Source organism: Schistocerca nitens, chromosome 2, assembly GCF_023898315.1.
Source record: "Schistocerca nitens isolate TAMUIC-IGC-003100 chromosome 2, iqSchNite1.1, whole genome shotgun sequence".
Taxonomy (NCBI): domain Eukaryota; kingdom Metazoa; phylum Arthropoda; class Insecta; order Orthoptera; family Acrididae; genus Schistocerca; species Schistocerca nitens.
The window spans coordinates 93502806-93526348 of NC_064615.1; the positions used below are offsets into that span (position 1 = coordinate 93502806).

Genomic DNA, 23543 nt, shown 5'->3' on the forward strand with positions numbered 1-23543 from the left:
TGCAGAGTGGCTGACTCCTCCCTTTTTTCCCTTGCGGTCAGCCAGCCATTTCCATCTGCGACAGCCTCCTCCGGCCCCGGCCGCTGGGCCGGAGAGGCGACAGCCTCCTCCGGCCCCTGGGCCGGAGAGGCGACAGCCTCCTCCGGCCGCTGGGCCGGAGAGGCGACAGCCTCCTCCGGCCGCTGGGCCGGAGAGGCGACAGCCTCCTCCGGCCGCTGGGCCGGAGAGGCGACAGCCTCCTCCGGCCGCTGGGCCGGAGAGGCGACAGCCTCCTCCGGCCGCTGGGCCGGAGAGGCGACAGCCTCCTCCGGCCGCTGGGCCGGAGAGGCGACAGCCTCCTCCGGCCGCTGGGCCGGAGAGGCGACAGCCTCCTCCGGCCGCTGGGCCGGAGAGGCGACAGCCTCCTCCGGCCGCTGGGCCGGAGAGGCGACAGCCTCCTCCGGCCGCTGGGCCGGAGAGGCGACAGCCTCCTCCGGCCGCTGGGCCGGAGAGGCGACAGCCTCCTCCGGCCGCTGGGCCGCAGAGGCGACAGCCTCCTCCGGCCGCTGGGCCGCAGAGGCGACAGCCTCCTCCGGCCGCTGGGCCGCAGAGGCGACAGCCTCCTCCGGCCGCTGGGCCGCAGAGGCGACAGCCTCCTCCGGCCGCTGGGCCGCAGAGGCGACAGCCTCCTCCGGCCGCTGGGCCGCAGAGGCGACAGCCTCCTCCGGCCGCTGGGCCGCAGAGGCGACAGCCTCCTCCGGCCGCTGGGCCGCAGAGGCGACAGCCTCCTCCGGCCGCTGGGCCGCAGAGGCGACAGCCTCCTCCGGCCGCTGGGCCGCAGAGGCGACAGCCTCCTCCGGCCGCTGGGCCGCAGAGGCGACAGCCTCCTCCGGCCGCACTCGTTAGGAAGGGGTCCCTTGGGGAGTCCCTTCCAAGGATCTTACCAGTGTCTCGCTAGACGCTAGCCAGTGGCTGAGGAAGCCACCAGCTGCTGGTCGAAGGGCTTCACGCTCTTCATCTGTTCCCGATAATGCGTCAGGAAAGCCCTCCCAGCATGCGAACCCTCCTCCCAAAGACAAGAGAGAGAAGAAGCCTAAGGACACAGTGGTTCCCGCACCAACGCTCCCTGTCAGCTCAGCCTCTGAGGATGAGGTAGAGCTCTTTGCGTCCCCAGGTGACCTCGATCTCGCCGTCTCAGAAACGATGGCAGTTGCGACCTCAGTCACTCAGTCGGTGGCAGCATGTGACACTGTGAAGTAATTTGATTTTTCAGTACCTTCATGCCCTTACAGGACACGCTTTGTACGATCCTCCAGTGGAATTGTGGCGGTTATTTTAGCCATCTCCCTGAGCTTCGACAGCTTCTAAGCCTGACACCTGCTTTCACAGGACTACACAGGACATATCCATCTGTAGTGTCTATCTCCCTCCAGGTGGTACAGTCTCCCTGACCGAACTGGCTGCACTTGTCGCCCAACTCCACACGCCTTTTCTTCTCCTGGGGGATTTTAACGCCCACAATCCCCTGTGGGGTGGAACGAAGGTTACTGGCCTAGGCAGAGAAGTCGAGAATCTCATCTCCCAACTAGACCTCTGCCTCTTAAACACTGGCGCTGCCACGCATTTCAGTGTGGCGCATGGCACGTTCTCGACCATAGATCTGTCGTTGTGCAGCCCAGGGCTTGTACCATCGGTCCACTGGAGAGTCCATGACGACTTGTGTGGTAGTGACCATTTTCCCATCTTCCTTTCACTACCCCAGCGTCGCTCCCATGAACGCTTGCGTAGATGGGCATTTAGCAAGGCAAACTGGGAAACGTTCTCCTCTGCTGCCACTGTTGAATCTCTCCCCCACGGTACCATCGATGTGGCGGTTGAGACACTGACTGCAGCGGTTGTTTCCGCTGCGGAACGTACCATTCCTCGTTCGTTAGGGTGCCCCGGCGAAAGTCAGTGCCTTGGTGGTCTCCGGAGGTCGCTGAAGCCATTAAAGAACTTAGGCGGGCTCTTCAGCAACATAAGCGGCACCCGTCTTTGGGGAACCAAATTTTTTTTTAAGCGTCTCCGTGCTCAGGCACGGCGGCTCATCAAACGGCGGAAACAGGAGTGCTGGGCGAGGTACGTTTCCAACATTGGTTCCCGTACTTCACCCTCCCAGGTGTGGATGAAGATTCGGCGCATCTTTGGATTGCAGCACTCTACAGGTGTCGCAGGGCTTATCATCAACGGGGCGGTATCCACCGATGCCGATGCAATCGCCGAGCATTTCGCTCAGCACTATGTTCGGGCCTCTGCGTCAGGGAATTACCCGCCCGCGTTTCGCGCGCTCAAATGCCGGGAGGAATGCAGACGGCTTTCTTTTGCTTCTCGCCACCCTGAGGCGTATAACACCCCGTTTAGTTTGTGGGAACTCCAAAGCGCCTTGGCACAGTGCCCCGATACAGCCTCTGGGCCAGATGGCATCCACAATCAGATGCTGAAACACCTGTCCCCGGAATGTCAGCGGTGTGTTCTTGCCATCTTCAACCGCATATGTGGTGATGGTGTCTTTCCGTCGCAGTGGCGGGAGAGTACCGTCATTCCGGTGCTGAAGCCTGGTAAGGACCCGCTTAATGTGGATAGCTATCGGCCCATCAGCTTGACAAATACTCTGTGCAAGCTACTGGAACGCATGGTGAGTCGACGGCTGTGTTGGCTGCTAGAGTCTCGGGGTCTTCTGGCTCCGTGCCAGAGCGGCTTCCGTCGGGGCCGTTCCGCCGCCGATACTTCGGTCTTTCTTGAGTCTGCAATCCGCACTGCTTTTTCCAGGCGCTAACACCTCGTCTCCGTCTTTTTCGATCTCTCCAGAGCATATGACACGACGTGGCGGCACCATATTCTTGCCACGTTGCATGGGTGGGGTCTCCGGGGCTCTCCCCATTTTTATTCAGAATTTTTATCTGTTCGGACGTTCCGCGTTTTAATTGGCACATCCCATAGTTCACTTCATATCCAGGAGAACGGCGTTCCACAGGGCTCTGTATTGAGCGTGCCCCTTTTCCTTGTGGCCATTAATGGCCTTGCATCAGCAGCAGCAGCAGCAGCAGCAGCAGCAGCAGTAGGGTCGTCTGTCCCACCCACGTTATATGTTGACGATTTCTGCATCTTTTTCAGCTCCTCCACGATTAATGTTGCAGAACGTAGGTTGCATGGAGCCATACGCAAGGCGCAGGCGTGGGCCCTAGCCCATGGCTTTCAATTTTCTCCTGTGAAGACTTGTGTTATGCACTTTTGTCGACGTCGAACTGCCCATCCCCACCCTGAGCTGTATCTTCAGGATTCCATGCTCAGGGTTGTTGACACCGTTTTCTGGGATTGCTGTTCGATGCCCGGCTTACTTGGCTTCCACATATTAGTCAGCTCAAGCGTCAGTGCTGGCAGCATCTGAATGCCCTCCGCTGCCTCAGCAACACAACTTGGGGTGCAGATCGTAACACGCTGCTGCTGCTGCTGCTCTACAAAGCCCTTGTGCTGTCCCGACTGGATTATGGGAGTGTGGCGTATGGCTCAGCGTCGCCCTCTGCGTTGCAACTGCTGGACCCCATTCACCACTGTGGGGTTAGACAGGCGACAGGAGCAGTCCGCACCAGCCCTGTTACTAGCCTCCTTGCTGAGGCTGGGGTTCCTCCACTTCGTATTCGGCGTCAACAACTGTTAGCCAACTATGCTAGCCACGTCCGTTGTTCGCCCCGCCACCCTAACTATCGTCTCCTTTTCACTAATGCGCAGTCCATATCCCACACCGGCGGCCGCGATCGGGCCATACCTTTGGGATCCGTGTTTGGTCGCTCCTTAATGAACTCGAGTGTTTGCCTCTTCCATCTTCTTTCCAGGTCCGCCTACTTACACCACCTTGGTGTATTCGTCGGCCGCAGCTTCGGCTGGAACTTTCCCGATGGCCAAGAGATTCAGTTCCTCCTGCAGTCTTGCGCCGCCAATTCCTTGCTCTCCTAGGCGCATAGCATGCCTCGGAGGTTATCTATACCGATGGCTCGATGGTTGATGGCCGTGTGGGGTACGATTATGCTCATGCGGACTATGTCGACCAGCGCTCCTTGCCGGAAGGCTGCAGTGTTTACACCGCAGAACTGACAGCCATTTTTCGTGCTCTTGAGCGTATTCATACCCGCACTGGAGAGTCCTTTGTCATTTGCAGTGACTCGCTCAGTAGTCTGCAGGCTCTTGACCAGTGCTACCCACGCCATTCCATTGTTGGTGCCATCCAGGGGTCCATTCACGCTCTTGAAGAGCGTGGTCGTTCGGTGGTGTTCATATGGACCCCGTGACACGTTGGGATCGCGGGAAACGAACTCGCCGACAAGTTAGCCAAAGAGGCTACCCGCAAACTGCCGTTGGCGATCGGCCTCCCGGCAACTGATATCTGAACGGTTTTGCACCGTCGGGTCTTTGGGATGTGGGGAGACGAATGGCGCACTCTGTCTGCACCCAACAAGCTGCGGCAGGTAAAGGCGACCACGACTGTTTGGGGTTCCTCTCGCAGGGATTGTGTTATGTGTAGGCTCCGCATTGGCCACTCTTGGCTGACGCATGGTCATCTGCTGCGTCGAGAGGACCCCCTCATTGTCGCTGTGGTGCGAACATGACGGTGGCCCATATATTGTTGGAATGTCCTCTTTAACCGTTCTCAATCGTGATTTTAATCTCCTCGGTGGTTTATCCTCTTTTAGGTGACAATGTCTCTATGGCCGATCGGGTTTTAAGTTTAATCGCGCAAGCGGCATATATAGGTCCATTTAAATTTTTTTAACATCACCCTCTTTTGAGCTGTATCTTTTAAATTGTTTTGTGTTGTTGTTCGACTCCACCATAAACTTTTAGGCTGGAGGTTTTAACGTGTTGCAGAGTGGCTGGCTCATCCTATTATTGTCGTGATCAGCCAGCCACAGTCCTCTGCTGTGCAGGTTTAATTCCTTCTGCCTTTCTTCTCTATGTTGTTATTGTTGCTGTGCTCCGTTTTTCATGTTTCTTTATTATTGACCTTGGGGATTTTCTTCCCCTGGACTTTTTATCCTCTGCTTCGAATGACTAATGGATGGTTTCCCTGTGCTCCGTGTGTTTATGAAACAAGGGACCGATGATCTCTGCAGTTTGGTCCCTTTAATCCTCAAACCAACCAACCTATGAACATCCATTTTTGTGATTGGTTCTTTCCCATTAGTCCCTTCGTAGCTATATACTCGTATGACACAGTCTCACTTCCACAAGATGTTGATAATAAGGCAATAGGCTGATGGATTTGAGAGACTTAAATGGTCAATGATAAGACATAAATATGCCTTGTGTGAGCTTTGATCCAAAAAGAGTAGTTCCACTTCCTGGGTTTCCTAATGCTCTGTTCCAGAACTTAATGGGTATTCACCTTCCTAATGTGATGGTAGGTACGAAAGGACTGCTGTTTAATCAGACTCGTTCATGCATAAACAAATTTTCTCGAATGTAAGATTTCACCTACACGTTTCTTGGTTCTTGTTTGATTCAGTATGCCTTTCATCGTTACTCGCCGACATCAAACAGCTGTAAACCACATGGAAAATCTCTTCGATAAATACTTTCTCACACGATCTCATTAATATAGCTCGTCACGTCGCTATTATTGCTGGAATGTGCAGCACTTCTATACAAGTTGACTGTCACTCAGAGCTTGATCCAAATGCTTGCTGTACGTTGAGAAAGCTCTCAGCATTGATTCAGTCGATTAATTATCCTAGGAGAGGTCAGATTGGTTCAGTCAGTCATTACGGCGGTTATATGCCCTTCTCGTTGATCTTAATTCCTAGTTATCACTAGCTTTATTTTTGATGTGTTAAGAAACACTGGTAGTTCCATCACGTGCTCTTCACCCCCTTTCACTTCTTGCAGTTCCTCTTTCAAGTTTAAGCGCTCTCCTGACGTATTATTTGTTGTGTGTGAGATATATTCCCACCCAGATACATATGGTATTGTATTTGATGAGGATCTACATCTTGGCCCACTACGCCAGACGTCTGATGTGAATTGTTTCTTTGTCATACTCTGGGCTCAACTCAGAGGCGGCCGTTGAACGGGTCATCTCCCTACAAAAGGTACATTCCCATCCGGGTACGCGATGTTCCATATGGAATTCGTTGGTGGAATGTGTACATCGTGGGGCAGTTATTATCGGTAAATATTGTGAATTGCTGATTGTTGGCTACACTACAGATTTATCCGAACTGCTACTTGATGACTTCCCAGTTAGAAAACAGACTGAAGCCACCTGTTTCTTGATGACGTGACAAGTCATTTTACTCCTTGGTTAATGGTGCTTCTTTGGTACCTAGCGCCGCGGGTTCTGAATTCGCGCCAGACGGTATGTACCTCGATTACTAGTAGAGGTCTCTATAGCCGTCGCGCCGTAAGCCGCGGCTGCGCGAGTTCCTGGCTCGGGAATATCGTGAGGGCGCCACGGTGGAGCACGTGTTCCCAGCTGCCAATAGCGGCGTACCGTACCCTGTATATATGCGCCTTCCTCTCGCTCAGCGAGGCAGTTTGAATTTCGTGGAGCCTATCGAACTCGTGACAACAGAAACCGTGTTTACTGTACTTTGTTTTCGTTTCTAGTGGACGTCGTGGATTCCTTTGGTGGTCTTTGTCACCCCGTTGCATCTTGCGTCTTGTCGTCGTCAGGTCTTGCTCGTTCACTCGTCGTTGTTCGTGTCCGTTCCTTTGTTCGCGGCCCTCACTCTGTTTGGTCCCGTCGCGCTTCGTTACCGGCAACTTCTCGACCGTTTCGGTCTCGGTTACAACTGCTGCCCTACTGGTTGTTTCCTCCGAAGGTAGTCTGATTCTTCGACTCCAAAATGATTATGCATGTTTGCCGTATTTTTCACAAAATTTTGAACGTTTCTTCCTCCATGTCACACATTATGTATCTCCCACTGATACCAGACGTATACGTACTGCTTTTCTGCGGTATTCCTCTGGTCACTGGTATATTCTCCATTGCTCTTTGCAGGAATTGGTGTCTCCTGGTGCCATGACATTCTTCTTTGGGAATTCGCTGGTCAATTGATGATACCTGTGAGAAGGTTCGTCTGAATTCGACTGTTAGCGGGTAGGTTCAAGGCTTGGACGTGGATTGTTCTCTCCTTCCTAATTCCTGGAGACATTGTGAGTGGTGGAGTTGGTACTTCATGAAGTCATGACGTCTCACTGACCTCACATATTTTGGTTAATTATGCCTCAAACTATAATGTACATGGTCTCCTACACGTTCTGTCAGCTAATGTTTTGCGTCATTCCTCTTTCCAACTTGGATCGTCTGCGTATCCTTAGAGTTCTCTCATACTCGTAAACACAACTTACATTAAGAAAAAACATCTTATTCAGAATCAGATGACGGTGGAACTAGCAAATTTTTCGTGGAGCCTACCATTTCCTGGGACTTCTGTTACGTAACGGCCGCAGTAATTTTCCAAATCGATTGTATCTGCTGAAAGCAAGCTTCAGTCCAAATATTCTTTCCCTGCCAGTACGATCCAATATAGTAATCACCTGGTTTTAAATCGTAGGATGATGGTGGATACTAACAATGTCGTTGGCAACATGGTGGTTTATTCATGGTGTTGAAACACAGTGCTAGGCAAGCCCACCAAGCGTGTGATCTTTATTTAAAAGATAAATTGCTAACTGCTTGGATGCCAGCAACTGGTGTGAATAAAAAGATGGCGGCGGCATGTGATGCTGCTTTCAACCTCTATGCTGGTGACTGTTATTGTGCATTTTTACTGTTTCCTTACTTAAGCGAACAGAGGGTGTAATATATTCGCACACACAGCCAGAAGCTCAAGTTGGAAGTCTGTAGCTTTTCGTTTTCCATCAGATTATGATGTTCTTATGTTGGTGTTGATTCGTCAAAAGATGTTACTTGACGGTCAAAACAGTCATTACAAATTCTTTGTTTCTGGCGTAATAACACTAAAAGGAGCTTACAATTGCAGATTCACCATGTAAAGTCCATATCGCGGGTTAGAGACAGTTCATGCTACTCCGGGCTTCTTGAACCATTCAGAATTCGTAACGGTCTTAGCTCCTAAAAACCTTGCATCAGGAGTCTTTGTTTCTTGTCTTCGTTTACTTCACAGGACAGTGACTCCTCTGGCACCACAGGCATTGCCGTCATATCCTCTTCCACCTTTGGTATGATTTTAGTCGACACCTTTTATACAACATATACAGTTCTTGGGTGTAGAGGGGTAATAGCTGGTCCATCTCTGGAATTTCATACACATAGTGAGGTATCTGCTACCTCAGGTTCTAGGTGCTGGCGGTTGTCACTAATTCTGTCGGGCTTTATTCAAAGAAGAGTACAGGTCCTGCTCCCTTAGCCACTCTTACAAATCGACATTGTCCTCTCTCACAAGTTTACTGTTGCTGACAGGAATGTTTCTTAACTTTCACCAATTTACCTATAAAAATTTTTCACCGCTGAATGTATTCATCAGTTGCTACGTCACAACTTGCTTCTGCACCACTGCTTCTTTCAGCAAGGAGCAGTGCTGTGAATGTATGTTGTATTGAAGTCGCTCATTTCATCAACAGAGAAACTGATTTTATCAAGGTCAGCTACGCAAGCTGCAAAAAACGATCACACGTAGCACTAAAGCTAACAGTATCACTGTTGTTCCTCAATTTAGGTTACGCTGTCTTCCTTTGAAATATTAGAATTCGTGAGTGAACGGAATGCGTGCATTTTCCAGCAACCGTTACGGCGAACGACTGTCGACTGCAGGTTGTCTGTGCAATACCGATGCCTCTTTTTTGCCACTTGAAATAGCTTCACTTCTAGGTAAGTAGGCATAGTTAACGCATCACCTTCTTTTGGATAAGGACACTCCCAGTCTGATAGGCTGATAGAGCTTTCCTTGCTGATACCATTCCTTCGTATGGTAACCGACCATTTGATATTGTCTTCTTACCACGCAATCTTTCACGCTGTATGCGTCGCAATACGTTGAACGTCTGCGGCGGCGCGGTTCTTTTCGTCCCTATTACGACGGACCTGCACCTACCTGTAAACAATGACTCAGCATATCATCAGTAGGGAAGCTGAGCGAAACCTACTGTACTTCGACGTGAACTAGGCTGCAATTAAAGTCACTAATCTACGTTTCGGGAGAAATTTTTCACACGAAATGAAAGGTTAGAAATTTCGTCCTCAATATATTCTGAAACTTAGGTGAAAAGCCGTGCTAGTCTTAACATAGTCAATCACAATCTCTTTCACTCACGTCAGCAAGTTTATGGTGTTGCATTTCCCGAAAACGTAATAGCTACAAAAATACGGATTGTTTTTGATTGTGAATGCTCGCCAAATATTAGGTCTGTCGGTACCTAATGCAGTCACAGTTTTGTCACCGACCTGCTCAATACACCACGCGGAATTTGTCTTTTATCGTCACAAAATTCACTCAAAAATTAGCAATTTCTACACACACATCCAGTATTGTCCTGTATCGCCTGATACATAAACTACTTGGGCGTCCAGTCTCGCGTCACCATCTGTCACTATCCAGCTCTGAGACACATCTCCCACTTAACCGCCTCCAAGGCAGGATAGGTATATGGCGCAAAGTCTCATGTCGATGCCACCATTTTACAAGCAGTGCTCGTTTGATGGATGGCGCCATACACTTTTTCATTACCTGCAATGTTCTGTAAGTGAGTGACTTACTCTCCATCGTCCAGGGCGCTCAGTAAGAAAACGGCTTTCGTAAGGTGGCCGTGGGTGTTCTGTAGAAGAGGGCCCATTTGTACTGCTCTGGTGATAGCTGTGAGAAGGTTTGTTTGAATCCAACTGTTAGTAACTAGCCAGCTGCCTTGTAAATGTGATGTTCCACTTTGTGTGGAGACCACAGAGGTGTTCGACTGGATATTTCACCATACCGTACCTCACGAATAAGATGATCACACAATTTGACGCTTAAAGCATATACATCTGCACTATAAGCTAACGTTCAGCGTGATTCACTTCTTTCTCATTTCATATTTAATAGGTATGGGTCTCTCTTCATTGAGTTTTCTATCACTTGTAACACACCTTAATTAACCCAGGGGCATCTCAGTGAGTTTCGCATGATAATTAAACTATTTAATTTCTTGGGAGTCTTATTGATTTCTTGACCTTCTCTTTATACCAGGCACAATAAAATCTTACTTTGTCGTATGTTTTAGATAGATCAAGTAACCGCCATGAAGACACCACTGTGGCCTCAGTCAGCGTCATCCTGTTATTCTTTATTAGTCGACCAGTGAGCAGACGTAACAAAATTACGTCAATTACGTGGTGACAGTATGTTCCAAAGTCTAATGTCAATGTTGTCTAGATGAGTTTAGCTATAGTTGCAATATTCACTAGGATCTTAAGATGTGTGGGGTGAAAATATTTCAGACAGCAATCAATTCACAGCTTCACCACGTAGGCCCCACTGTTGCGGTAATGATAGTGAAGGGTTATTTGGTTGTTTTGTCACATCCAGATATAGTGTTGGCTATACTTCCTCATAACCTTTCACGTGAAAATGACTTTGCTTCCTGTCCTCATTTAGAGCACAGGGTCCTGGTTGCTCCTCCTTCACGAGCATATCGGTCCAGTCCTCCTTACCTTTGCTTTTAGTTCCTTAGATGCTCATGCTCAACATGATACTCACATTGTGGATTTCTTGGGCGTAAGACAGTAAGAGCGCATGCGTGACTACAAATCCTTTCACATGTTGATTTTAGTCAGGTTTCTGCTCCTCAGCTACTTCACGCTCCGGGTTCTCCCTAACTGCTGCTTCTTTGTTTCTGGGTGACAACCACAAACTGTTCCTCTAGACTTCATTCCAAGTCTTACCCGGGTCCACCAGTGCCCTAACCTTTCAATGTGTCGATTGTATTTGCATGCGAAAAAACTCCCACTAAAGCTGCATGACCTATCTGGCGATGCACAGTAAAAACGAAATTATATTGTTGTAAATTGCGAAAAGTACTGTAATCTGAGGTATAGCACGAAACTACCTGCTTGAATTTCTTCATGTGAGCGTATACCATCTCAGTCAGCAGCTTTCGAGATAGCATTCATTCGTAGGATAAATCACGTTATCCTTAGAGCCGATCAGCCAAGGATTTGAACAGCAACATAATGGACATTGCATATGGCTCTCAGCTAATGTGTAACAGTCAAGGATTGAAGCAGGAACACGACTGAGATTTTAAATAGCTGGGTGTAGCTCCAACGAAATGGTGCGTGATCGCTGACAGTATCGTGGATTACGCAGATACGATACGTACGATGGGAGAATTTTCTTTACTTTACCCCATAATTATGTCTTACTAACGGAGAAACGTGTGAAAGCTGTTAAACAAAGAGGCCTTCGGTGTCACGAGGCACTTAATCGTTTCGCAAATCAGAAAATTCCCCACAACATTTTTCACAGACATGTAAAGCTGCATGTTCACACATGGTGGGGTAATGGAATGGCTTCCCCTTCATTTTCCATTTCGAAACAGGCAGCATTCTGATCGCGTGTGGTTCTATGCGAAGAGTCGGAAACAAAATGTAGGCAAGTGACCAGCCGCCGGCAACTGGGCGCTTCATTTGAACGCAGCTGTACACCTACCGAATATCAAAAACTAATAGGCTCACGTGTAACCAGTGCAGCAGCATGATAAGTTGTTCAGTATTACAGAGGTTAGGACTGGGTGCCGTACTTGTTCTTGATTTCAGAACAGTGTTTATATTTGATATGCATTTCCGACAACAAATTAAAATTTTGGATCATTCTCCCTATAACACCAGAAAAGTTGTTTAAGACCAATTCTTCCTGAAAATTAGCCTCAACTCCCTATTTTTTTCAGTGAAAGACCTAATTGGACGTAGTTTTTAAATTTGGTTAGTTTCTTTTTAGATTGTACAAGATTAAAATCATCAAACCAGTAATATCGATATTACTATCAGAGTAATATGGCCTTCATTTATTACTTCATCTGCATTTTCCTCCTTTAAGGTAAGAAATCGCACACAAAATTCCGCATCTCCTACAGAACCGCATTACAGTAGATTTCGGCCGGAGACGCATTCCTCAAATTCAATATCCAAAATAGCCCAATCAGGAACTGTGTCAATTATGCTTAGTATCGCAAGTATAGCGGAGTTCTGAACAGTTCCCTTTTTTTTTTTTTTTTTTCGGCCATGACACTGCCGGGGTCAACTACTGTGGTAAAAATTGTCGACATTGGTGCGTATTGTATTTCAGATAGGTCTTCCGGCTGCACTTCGATCTGACTGGTCCCGCCTTCAGAGGTTTATAAACTTCCGCCACCGACCGCCCGCGGCGCTGTCCGTCAAATTGACGCTCTCTGGCGGCTGTTTCTACGATCTGAGTCTTGCAGAGGCCATGAGCGCAGTCTTGTTTCTCCGGGTGTGTAGTAGGGCGGCCTCGTAAAATGTTGATGCTGTTGTGACGCATCACCATCGCGCCCCCATGTGGAGTCTAGTGGAGCTGCATACTGGTGAGTATTCTCCTATGAACCAAAAGCGTTTATTTTACTCATTAGTTAGGTGCGATGATTACTCAGTTGCACAATGATTGTGTTGGCGGGATAAGGTTCATTCGATTAGCTGCTTTTACAAGAGGCAACATGCTACAGGCGTGGTATCAGTGTGACTTCTGTGAGATCCTGTTCTGAATGGTATCACGTAATAGGAAACTGGCTCCGGGCGCTTTCCGAATGGTTCCGCAATTATGTGTGGTTGCTGATTCGGGACCGTTAAGTTTCGGTTTTTCATCGCACGCAAATAAGTAGGAGAGTCAGTTATTATTCGTGTGTCTCACAGTTAGCAGTACGAATTGTCTTGTGATATTCTCGTTTTTGCGGAATTCGACGGAAATATCGCTGTGATCACCTAAAACACCATAATACGAGCGTGTTGGTGAGACTATTGTTCGTCATTGAAATTTTCGCGTCATCGTAGAGTTGAAAATGATTCTCTCCCCCCTCAATGTGTACAATCTGACGAATATGGGAGAATGTGGTTGCCGTAGTAAAGACCGGCTGCCTCACTGTTGCTAGAATTAACCCTCAGTAGCTTGCGTCTGTACGGGTTACCGGAGTACATGTTTCGCGAAGGACGTGTTCGAGCAAGTGTACAGTCTGGCGCATGCTTCGTGAACGTGCCATAATTTTGTTTACTATGGGGATACATTCAAGGAAAGCGTACGCATCTTGTTACGTTGTCACCTACTGCTACGTAGTGCGAGCTTCATCACTTCCATCGTGTATTTGTATTAGTTCAGCATCGACCACAGGTCAGCATGTCTATTTTGTTGGGGTACGGCGTTGGCCACCGTCCGACTACAGTATTTCCATTTTTGTTTCTTTTTTTTTTACTTTATTGGTTGTGGCTAACGTGAGTCCGCCAGCGTGTGTGTGTGTTAGGCTTGAGTTCTGGAGCTGTTACAGCTGGGTGCAAGAAACGATACTCCTGTCTGTTTTTCATGAACCTTTCTTAGTCCTCTTCGTTCTGCTTATACACACATAAGGCGTATTTAGTTAACGGTGTTCCTTTGTGTTACTTCTGAAAAAAAAGTTAGTGGGTTTGTTTCTAAGTTGGCCGATGATCTCTGCTTGCATCCTGTGTTCACAGCAGGAAAAGCTTACAGGTTTCGATACGCAGCTAACCACCGCTTGCTTGTTTCAATCAGCTTTTGTCGCGCTAGTGCCTGTTTAGTTGCAATATGGCTGCTGGCACAGTAGTGACGTTGTCATTCAAACTGAGTACAAAGTCAGCACACCAGCTCAAATATCAACTCGGGCGTATTTGCTGAGTGGCTACCAAGTTGTATGACAGTGCGTCCCGTTCATTATTGCTAATTCTTTTTAACAAGTGGTGTAGCCCCTCCACGCCCACACCGGCATGATGGCCAACACAAAAGGTCTATTGCCATCTCTGCATAAGGGTTAGTATTCTTTAGAGTTAGGTGTCGCAGAATGAGGGTACTGCGATGTTTGCGTACGTCTGGTTAGGGTTAACCATTAATACGTGCTCATCTGGAGATAGATTGGGTCGAAATAGAACGAAGGGTAGCGGTCTGAAGGGCAGAGGAAAAGAAGTGCCAAGGCAAGAGCCAAGGGAAAAAAACCTGCGATAGTTAGGTCGGGTGGTAAGAGCAGTAGCGGTTGTCTTGCAGCCTGCGATATGTCGTGCAAGGATAGGATTTGTTAGTAGTAGGTATCATGCATCTCGATACCTTGACGTTGTACAGTTGTGCTGCTCGGCGACTGGCGCTGGGTGCTGGTACAGAGTCCTCGTTCAGCGTCAGCAACCTGCAACAGTTAGGTTTACTATAGATCTTGCGTCCAATAGGTCATATACCGGAAGCACAGTGTGAGGGAATGTTGGCGGATTGTTTGTGCGTCTGTGGGCGAGCTCGTCGGTGTCCCTGCTGTGGCCTGTTGGTCAGCTGTAATAGCAGCTGTTAGTTAAGTCAGTGTTGGTTGTATGCAGGGGCTTGCCGACGTTTGTCGCTTGTTTGCGTATGTTAACCATAGGTGGCTATGCCCTAGCTAGCAGTGTCTTTGGCCGCTTGTGCTTCCACCTGTGGTTGTGATCGTAGTTTCCCAGAGTGAGGATGAAAGGATTGTTAGTGTCTCGAGTTCCTGTATAGTCGTGTGGCGTGTTTTTTGAATACTTCCTATAGGGTATCAAGGCGGTATTCATGGTGAAGGTCCACGGTGCGTGTGTAGCGTGGAGCGTTGCTAATGATTCGTAGCACCTTGTTCTGTATGTTCTGCAGGCGGCGCAGTCGTGTAGGAGCTGCATATCCCCAGACTATCCCCAGACAGCTCCGGTTTTAGGGTGTCATTGGCGATGTAATGCCTAGTGATACGTTGTAATGTTACCTACTCAACAATCTTGCTGATCGAACACAGCAGACTCATGGGTCGGTAATTTTGTGGTCTTTCCCTGGCTTCCGGAACATCAGAACCTTGGCTGCCTTCCAAAAGTCAGGGAAGTGTAGGTGTTTAAGGATGGCATTCGTTAAGTGTGTGAGGTATTCTACGGCTTTACCCGTGAACTCTTGGAGGACACGGTTTTGAATGCCATCAGGCCCAGGGGCTTCCCTAGCGTTGGCGTGCTTGATAGCCCATGTGATTTCATTTGTGCTAGTACGTCTAATTTCGTTGCGCGAAGGCTGGGTTAAAAGTCGTGTAACCTCCTGGTCCGTTTCAAGTGAGAATACTGGGTCTGAGGAACCAGATTCTGCATGAAAAACGCTGCATGTGTTGTGGCCATAAGCTCTGCCTTTTCCGTCGAGGAGTAGGCTGGGCCGTCTGGTCCTTGTAACTTGGGAATGTAATGTTTCTCCCTGGTGAAGTGTCTGGTCAGCTGACACACGCCAGGACGTGTGGTATCCAGCCCAGCGACTTTGTCCCCATTGCTCGTTTGAGTGTATTTTATCCCGTATTATGTCCTGGAGTCTGTCGACGTGCAGTTTATAGCAGATACTGGCAGCGTACCAGGCGCCCGTTCTGAGGCGGTTCCTCATTGAGGTAAGGCCCAGTATCTCCTGGGGCAGGGCAGTCTCGTGTTTTCTTGGTGTTGTAAATGGAATGGCGTCGGTCATTGCGTCTTGGGCGGCAGTTGTGAGAGCCTCCACAGCGCCATCGATTTGCTGTGTGTTGTTAATTTCGTGGGTGTCAGGAATGCGACTATCAAGCGTTTCCTTGAACAGTGTCCAATTCGCGCGCTTGTAGTTAAGCATCCTGCGTGGTACGATGTCCTGCAGTGTTTCTTCTCTGTGCAGTATTACAGGCATGTGATCTGAGTCCAGCCCTTTATGAGGGCTATGTCTAGCACGTCTGGCCTACGTCGAGCCTGTGTGGGCACGAACGTGGGAACGTCCGGCTCAAGTATGTGGTTTCGGCCTTGTGCGTCTTCGTACAGTTTATTGCCGTTGGAGGTTCGTATTCGTGAATTCCAATCGGGTTGTTTTGCGTTTAGGTCTCCAGCGGCGATTACACCCGGTGCTATGTTGAGTACTGTGCTGACATAGCGTGTTACTATGTTCTTAGGAAGATTGTATATCGATACCAGTGAGGTGTTGGCTCCGTTGAACTTGACCCTGACGGCCGTGGCCTCTAGTCTTTCAAGCGCTGGGAGCACGATGTTCGTTTGATCAATGTCTCTGTGTATGATGATTGCCGTGCCGCCTCCCTTCCTGCCAACCTCGGATGTTACTTGCGAGGCGTAAGCAGTGTTTCGTTCACAAGAACGATTCGGATACCCTTTCGCTCCATGAACGCGGACATTTCGGGTTTTTGCTTGCGATCCCGTTGGCATTCCAAAACAGGATCTAGGAGTTTGTGTTTGCGTCTGCGTCTGCGTTTCGGGGCTGGTGTGGTGTATTATCCATGTAGTAGTGTAATAAGTGGTGTGATAGTGGCTTGGAAGCTAGTCCAGTCAAGCGTGCTCGACACGAACTGCATGAAGAGTTGTAAGAAACACCCCATAATCTTAGTGACTATTGCCGTGGTCGTGCGTCCTGGGAATGTTTCCATTATTCTGACATAATGTTGGTCATATCGGCCTGTGTGTTGTTGGTCGTGTTAGCGGCCGATTGTTCCTGTGTTGGCGTCTGGTGAGGGCTCTCCTGTGTGTCGGCTGTTCGTGTGACAGTTGTGGGCGCCTGTGTATTCTCTGTGGTGGGTGGGTGTGTTCTGTGGGTTGTCGAGTTGGTGTCCGGGTTGTGTTCGTGAGTGTTGGTGTCCTTATGTCCGTGTACTTGTTGTGGCGTGGCCGTGTTCCTCCTGTTGGGGCTGTTTCTCCTCCTTCTCCTCCTCCTCCTCCTCCTTCTTCTTCTCCTCCTCCGCTGGCGTTGTGGTCGTCCCTGTATTGGTGCGTCTTCTGTAGCCTGTGGTGGGCTGCAGTCCGCGATCTCAGGGGGGTAGGGTGGTGTTGTTGCTGGTGTGGTGTGGTGTGGTGTGCGGTGCCCGGTGCTGGTGTGGTGGTGTTTGTCTGTAGTGCGTCTTGCTGGGGGTGTTTGTTGTACGTGTCCACAGCTCTGGGGCTCCTCTGACCGTCCCGCGCAGCTGGGGCTGCCAGCGACTACTCCAGCGAAGGATACTCCACTTCTTACTGGGTGCGGGGCGGTTTCGGAACTGTGATAGCGATAGGGTTAGCGTGTTTGGCTATTTTGCGCCTCAGATCTGCTTTGTAAGCAATGCACCCCCTGTTGTTTGCCGGATGGGCAGCACCCCAGTTGGCGCACTTGCGAAGTGCTGTAAGGGGGAGTTCAGTGTTGGGTCGTGTGACCGCCAGCGCAAATACGGCAGCGGGGAGCGAGACCGCATCTGATACCCGCGTGCGCAAAGCGCTGGCAGTTATGGCATTGTTGGGGGGTGCACGGGGTGTTGTAGATCTCTACATTGACGATCATGTGAAGAATCAACAACAGGTCGCGGGCCCCCTGCGGGTTCGGGGGTTACAATAGGCCCGCGGTATTCCTGCCTGTCGTAAGAGGCGACTAAAAGGAGTCTCACACGTTTCGGCCTTACGTTTTGGTCCCCTGTTGGGTTTGACCTCCATATTTCAAAAATCTTCCGAAGAGCGAGCCGATTGGGGAAGGGCGCCTTACTTGGTGCCTTGTGTCCATGTTGTGTTCCGAACTTTCGCCATCTTATTCGTCGTTGCGTTGCAGTCCTGCCCGCTTTCCATCGCTTGGGCATGGATACGCTCCTGCGTACACTCTCTGCCAACCACTGTGCAGGGCCATTTTCTGCACTGACGGCGACCATGGACCACTTGTCACCTAACATCCAGCACGGTAGCCAGTCCGTTGTGGTGGGGCCGCCATGTACCCTCTTGGTTGTAGCCCCCTGACAACACAGGGATCGCTCTACTGATGCCTGCGCCGTTCACTCCCCACGTATGCCAAGGAGTAGATGCCCATCTCCTTGGGGCATCGGGACTCCCGGCAATGGCCATCCTGCCAGGTGGCCTTCGCTGTGGCTGGGTGGCGCCCGTGGGGAGGGCCCTTGGTCGGAGTAGGTGGCATCAGGGTGGATGACACGCAATGAAGCGTGGCACTTCTTCTCTTGCTGGTGGCCAGCCACCAGCAGTCTCTAAGCGTTCGAGGGCCCATTTCAAAGGTAACGTTTATGACCCCAAATCGTTCCCCTCCCTCGCCACACCATGGGAGGAACGAAAGGCATTAAATGCAAGTGAGCAGTATTCGCCCAGATATCTTGTCTGTACCAGAGCTGATGGGGAATCTTTTATATCCGTGAAGCCTCAGTTCTTTGTAGAGCATTTAGAGGACAAGTTTGGGGAGGTGGAGGGCTTGTCCAAGATGCGGTCCGGATCGGTGTTGATAAAAACGGCATCCTCCGCCCAGTCGCGGGCCTTGCTCGCTTGTTCTAAGCTGGGGGATGTCTCCGTCACTATCGCGCCCCATAAAAGTCTGAACATGGTCCAGGGCATTATCTTCCGCAGGGATCTCCTTTTACAGTCCGATGACGAGCTGCGCGCCAACTTACAGCGCCGAGGTGTCCATTTCGTCCGGCGCGTCCACCGGGGTCCGAGGGATCGTCAAGTTGCCACCGGTGCCTTCATCTTGGCCTTCGACGGTGACACGTTACCTGAGGTCAAGGTGATGGTGTACCGTTGTGATGTCAAGCCGTATATCCCTCCCCCGATGCGGTGCTTCAAGTGTTGGAAGTTCGGCCACATGTCTTCACGCTGTGCTTCCGACCTCGTCTGTCGCGATTGCGGTCGACCATCCCATCCTGATCATCCCTGTGCCCCGCCTCCAATCTGTGTGAACTGTGGTGCGCACCATCCGCCTTGCTCGCCAGACTGTCCGATTCTGCAGAAGGAGCGGAAGATCATGGAAATAAAGACGCTCGACCGCCTGACGTACACTGAAGCGAAGCGGAAATATGATCGGCTTCACCCAGTGCGCATGACAGCTTCTTATGCCGCAACTGTCACTCCTACAATTCCATCCGCTCCCGTCAGCTCTCAGAGTCGAAGTCCCACACCTGCCCCCTTGATGGTGGGGGGCACTAAACCTCCCGTTGCTCCTGCTCCATCTACTTCAGGAGCAACACCCCCCCAACCATCGGGGACATCAGTCCCCCCTTCCCAGCCGGGGAAGCGTAAGACTTCTTCGGCTACTCTCGTGCGGAAGGGGTCCCTTGGGGACCTCCCTTCACAAGTTCCGACCGGTTCCAAAGCCGACAGCCGCAAGTGGCTCAAACAACCGTCGGTCCCTGGTCGTCGGGACACACGGTCGTCGTCTGTCCCTGAGACTGACCCAGTGACGCCCTCCCAGCCTCAACCACCAAAGGCACAGCGCGAGACGCAGAAGAAGAAGAAGAAGAAGAAACTCCCCAAGGCCACCGACAATGCGGTGGCACCCATTCCACCACTTCCTACAAGCTCTGCGTCGGAGGATGAGGTGGAGATTCTGGCGTCCGCTGAGGACATGGATCTCGCCAGTCCCTCGGACGCACTGGCTGGCTGTTCTCCAGGTGGTGACTCAGTAGCAGCAGGGGCCTCGGAGGCGTAATCTGCCTCCCCAGTCCCTCCCGCCTTTCCCATCCATGGCTAATACAATCCTCCAGTGGAACTGCAGCGGTTTCTTCCACCATCTAGCTGAGCTCCGCCAACTTATCAGCCTTCATCCTTTCCTTTGCATTGCTCTGCAGGAAACTTGGTTTCCGGCACTGCGAACTCCCGCCCTCCGTGGCTATCGGGGTTATTTTAAGAACCGGGCAGCTTATGAAAGGGTGTCTGGTGGCGTCTGCATATATGTCCTTAACTCTCTACACAGCGAGTTTGTACCTCTACAAACAGCTTTAGAGGCTGTCGCTGTTCGGGTGTGGACGCCACAGGCTGTTACCGTCTGCAGTATTTACCTACCACCGGATGGTGCTGTCGCACAGCATGTCCTGGCTGCTCTGATAGCACAACTGCCGCCACCTTTCTTGTTGCTGGGCGATTTCAATGCCCACAACCCTCTATGGGGTGGGACTGTCTCCGATGACCGCGGTCGTGCCGTGGAGCATTTGTTGGCTCAGCTCGACCTTAGCCTCCTGAACACCGGTGCTCCCACACATTTCAGTGTGGCCCACGGCTCGTTCTCGGCCATCGATCTCTCTCTTTGCAGCCCCGGCCTTGTCCCATCTCTCCACTGGAGAGTGCATCCTGACCTGTGTGGTAGTGACCATTTTCCCATCTATTTGTCACTGCCCCAGTGTCATTCTTCTGGGCGCCCGCCCCGCTGGGCTCTCCACAGGGCTGACTGGCCGAGTTTCACTTCCGCGGCAACCGTTGCGTCTCCCCCGCAGGGTGACATTGACGATGTGGTCCGTGACTTAACCACGTCCATCATTTCGGCGGCCGAGGCTGCCATCCCCCGCTCTTCTGGACTCCCTCGGAGGAAGGCTGTACCCTGGTGGTCGCCGGAGATTGCTGAAGCTATTCGCGACCGTCGGCGGGCCCTCCAGCGTCATCGGCGGCACCCGTCTCTCGCGACGCTCATCGCCTTTAAGAGGCTCCGTGCCTTCGCCCGTCGTCTTATTGCACGGCGTAAGCAGGAGTGCTGGGAGCGGTATGTTTCATCCTTGGGCTCTCGTGTCTCCCCCTCGCTCGTGTGGTCCCGGATACGGCGGATTTATGGACACCAGACCCCTATGGGTGTCGCTGGGATCTCCTTGGACGGCGCTGTCTGCACGGACGCTGCCGCCATTGCTGAACACCTTGCTGCGCACTTTGCTCAGAGCTCTGCGACTGCAACTTATCCCCCCGCCTTTCGCTCTCTAAAGGAGCGAGCCGAGCGGACGCCGTTATCGTTCCACACGCGTCGTTCTGAGAAATACAATGCTCCCTTCAGCGAGCGGGAATTCCTTGCTGCCCTCGCCGACTGCCCTGATACAGCACCAGGACCAGACGGTATACACGCGCAGATGCTGAAGCATCTTTCCAGGGACTGCCAGCGACACGTCCTCACCATCTTTAACCGCATTTAGAGCGAGGGCGTGTTCCCGTCGCAATGGCGTGAGGGTCTTATTGTCCCCATCTTGAAGCCCGATGCGGACCCACTGGCGGTGGACAGCTATCGTCCCATTACCCTCACCAACGTTTTGTGCAAATTGCTCGAACGTATGGTGGGGCGGCGTTTGTGTTGGGTCCTTGAATCGCGCGGTCTCCTCGCTCCATCCCAGGGTGGCTTCCGTCGGGGCCGGTCTGCAGCGGACAATTTGGTGCGGCTGGAATCTGCTATCCGTACGGCCTTTGCCCGACGTCAGCATCTCGTTGCCGTATTCTTCGATCTGCGGAAGGCGTATGACACCACATGGAGGCATCACATCCTTGCTACGTTGCATGAGTGGGGTCTTCGTGGTCGACTCCCGGCTTTTCTTCAGACCTTTCTATTGCACCGCTCTTTCCGGGTACAAGTCGGTGCCGCCTCTAGTTCATCCTATACACAGGAGAATGGGGTCCCGCAGGGCTCGGTGTTGAGCGTCTCGTTATTTCTAGTGGCCATTAATGGTCTGGCTGCAGCCGTGGGGTCGTCGGTGTCTCCTTCTTTGTATGCCGACGACTTCTGCATCTCATTTAGCTCCACGACTACGGGGGTCGCCGACCGCAGGCTGCAAGTAGCCGTACGCAAGGCAGAATCGTGGGCTCTGACTCACGGTTTTCAGTTCTCTGCAGCCAAGACTCGAGTTATGCACTTCTGCAGGCGTCGGACGGTCCACCCTCATCCTGAACTTTACCTTGACGGCCACCTGCTTGAAGTGGTGGACACTTGCCGCTTCTTAGGACTCGTGTTTGATGCCCGGCTCACATGGGTTCCTCATATTACTCAGCTGAAGCAAAAGTGCTGGCGGCATCTCAACGCCCTCCGCTGCCTCAGCCACACATCTTGGGGTGCGGATCGCTGCACGCTGTTGCGACTGTACAAAGCCCTTGTGCAGTCCAGGCTTGATTATGGGAGCCTGGCCTATGAGTCTGCGTCACCCTCAGTGTTGAAGTTGTTAGACCCCATACATCACTGTGGGGTTCGGCTTGCAACTGGCGCATTTCGTACGAGCCCCGTGGATAGTCTACTGGTGGAGGCCGGGGTTCCCCCGCTGCGGATTCGCCGCCATCGACTGCTCGCCGACTATGCTGTCCACGTTCATTGCTCGCCGGGCCATCCCCATCGTCGCCTGCGTTTCCCTGTCTCGGTCCTCCACCTGCCCGAACGGCGACCTCGGTCTGGGCTTTCCATAGCTGTCCGTGTCCAGTCCCTGCTGTCCGAACTGGGATCATTCCCTCTTCTGCCTCCCTTCCGGGTCCGTGCACCTACGCCTCCCTGGTGCTTGTCCCGTCCGTCCGTCCGTCTGGACTTGGCACAGGGACCCAAGGACTCGGTTCCGCCTGTGGCCCTCCGTCGCCGTTTTCTTGCGCTCCTCGCCTCATTTTCGGACTGTGAGCCTGTCTACACCGATGGTTCCCTGGTTGATGGTCGCACTGCCTACGCTTTTGCTCATGCTGCCCACGTTGAACAGCGCTCCTTGCCGGCTGGCTGCAGTATTTTTACTGCGGAGCTGGTGGCCATATTACGCGCTCTTGAGCATATGCGTTCCTGCTCAGGTACGTCCCTTGTCATCTGCAGTGACTCCCTGAGCAGCCTCCAGGCCATCGACCGCTGCTATCCCTCATGTCCTCTGGTGTCCTCTATTCGGGAGTCTGTTTCCACCATTACCCGCTCTGGACGTTCGGTGGTCTTTGTTTTGGACGCCGGGTCACGTTGGCATCCCAGGGAACGAACGTGTCGACAGGTTGGCCAAAGGGGCGATCGACGCCCCAGTTTTGGAGATCGGCCTTACGGCTCGCGACCAGCAGCTGGTGTTGCGCCGTAAGGTGCTTGGGATGTGGGCTGCTGAGTGGCGTGGCATGACAGCCCCGAATAAACTGCGGGCTGTCAAGGAGACGACCGATGTGTGGCGTTCCTCCCTGCGGGCTTCTCGCAGGGACTCGGTGGTCCTGTGTCGGCTGCGCATCGGCCATACATACCTGGCGCACGGCCATCTGTTGCGTCAGGAGGATCCCCCTCTGTGTTGGTGTGGGTCCCGGCTGACGGTCGGCCACATTTTGCTGGAGTGTCCTCGACTGCGCACACTCCGGCAATCTTTTAATCTCCCGGGCACTTTGGCTTTGGTTTTATCTGACGATGCCTCCATGGCTGACAATGTTTTACATTTTATCCGTGGTAGTCCTTTTTATGGTTCGATTTAGGGAGGTCCTGCACCTTCCCATTCTGTGTCTTTTGTCCTCGCGTCTCTTTACATTTGTTGCTGTTTTGGTGTATAGTCTGCTGGTTGACTCTTTCCCTTTTTTTTGTCTCGCGGTCAGTCAACCAGTTTCCAGCCATCTTCTTTTCTTCTGTATGTTAGTGTCTGGTGTTTGTCTGTCCTCTTCTTGTCTGTAGTGTTCGTTGTTGCATTTGTGT

General features: G+C 51.5%; 1 protein-coding gene across 1 annotated transcript in view; it reads right to left on the reverse strand.

The window, feature by feature from the left end:
* LOC126234853 (neurofilament heavy polypeptide-like) overlaps window positions 1-23543 on the reverse strand; it is a 139440-nt gene that overhangs the window by 26766 nt on the left and 89131 nt on the right. The window contains exon 2 of the mRNA XM_049943595.1: window positions 36-842. Within this exon, the coding sequence (XP_049799552.1) occupies window positions 36-842 (807 nt within the window). The remainder of the gene's footprint in view (window positions 1-35; window positions 843-23543) is intronic.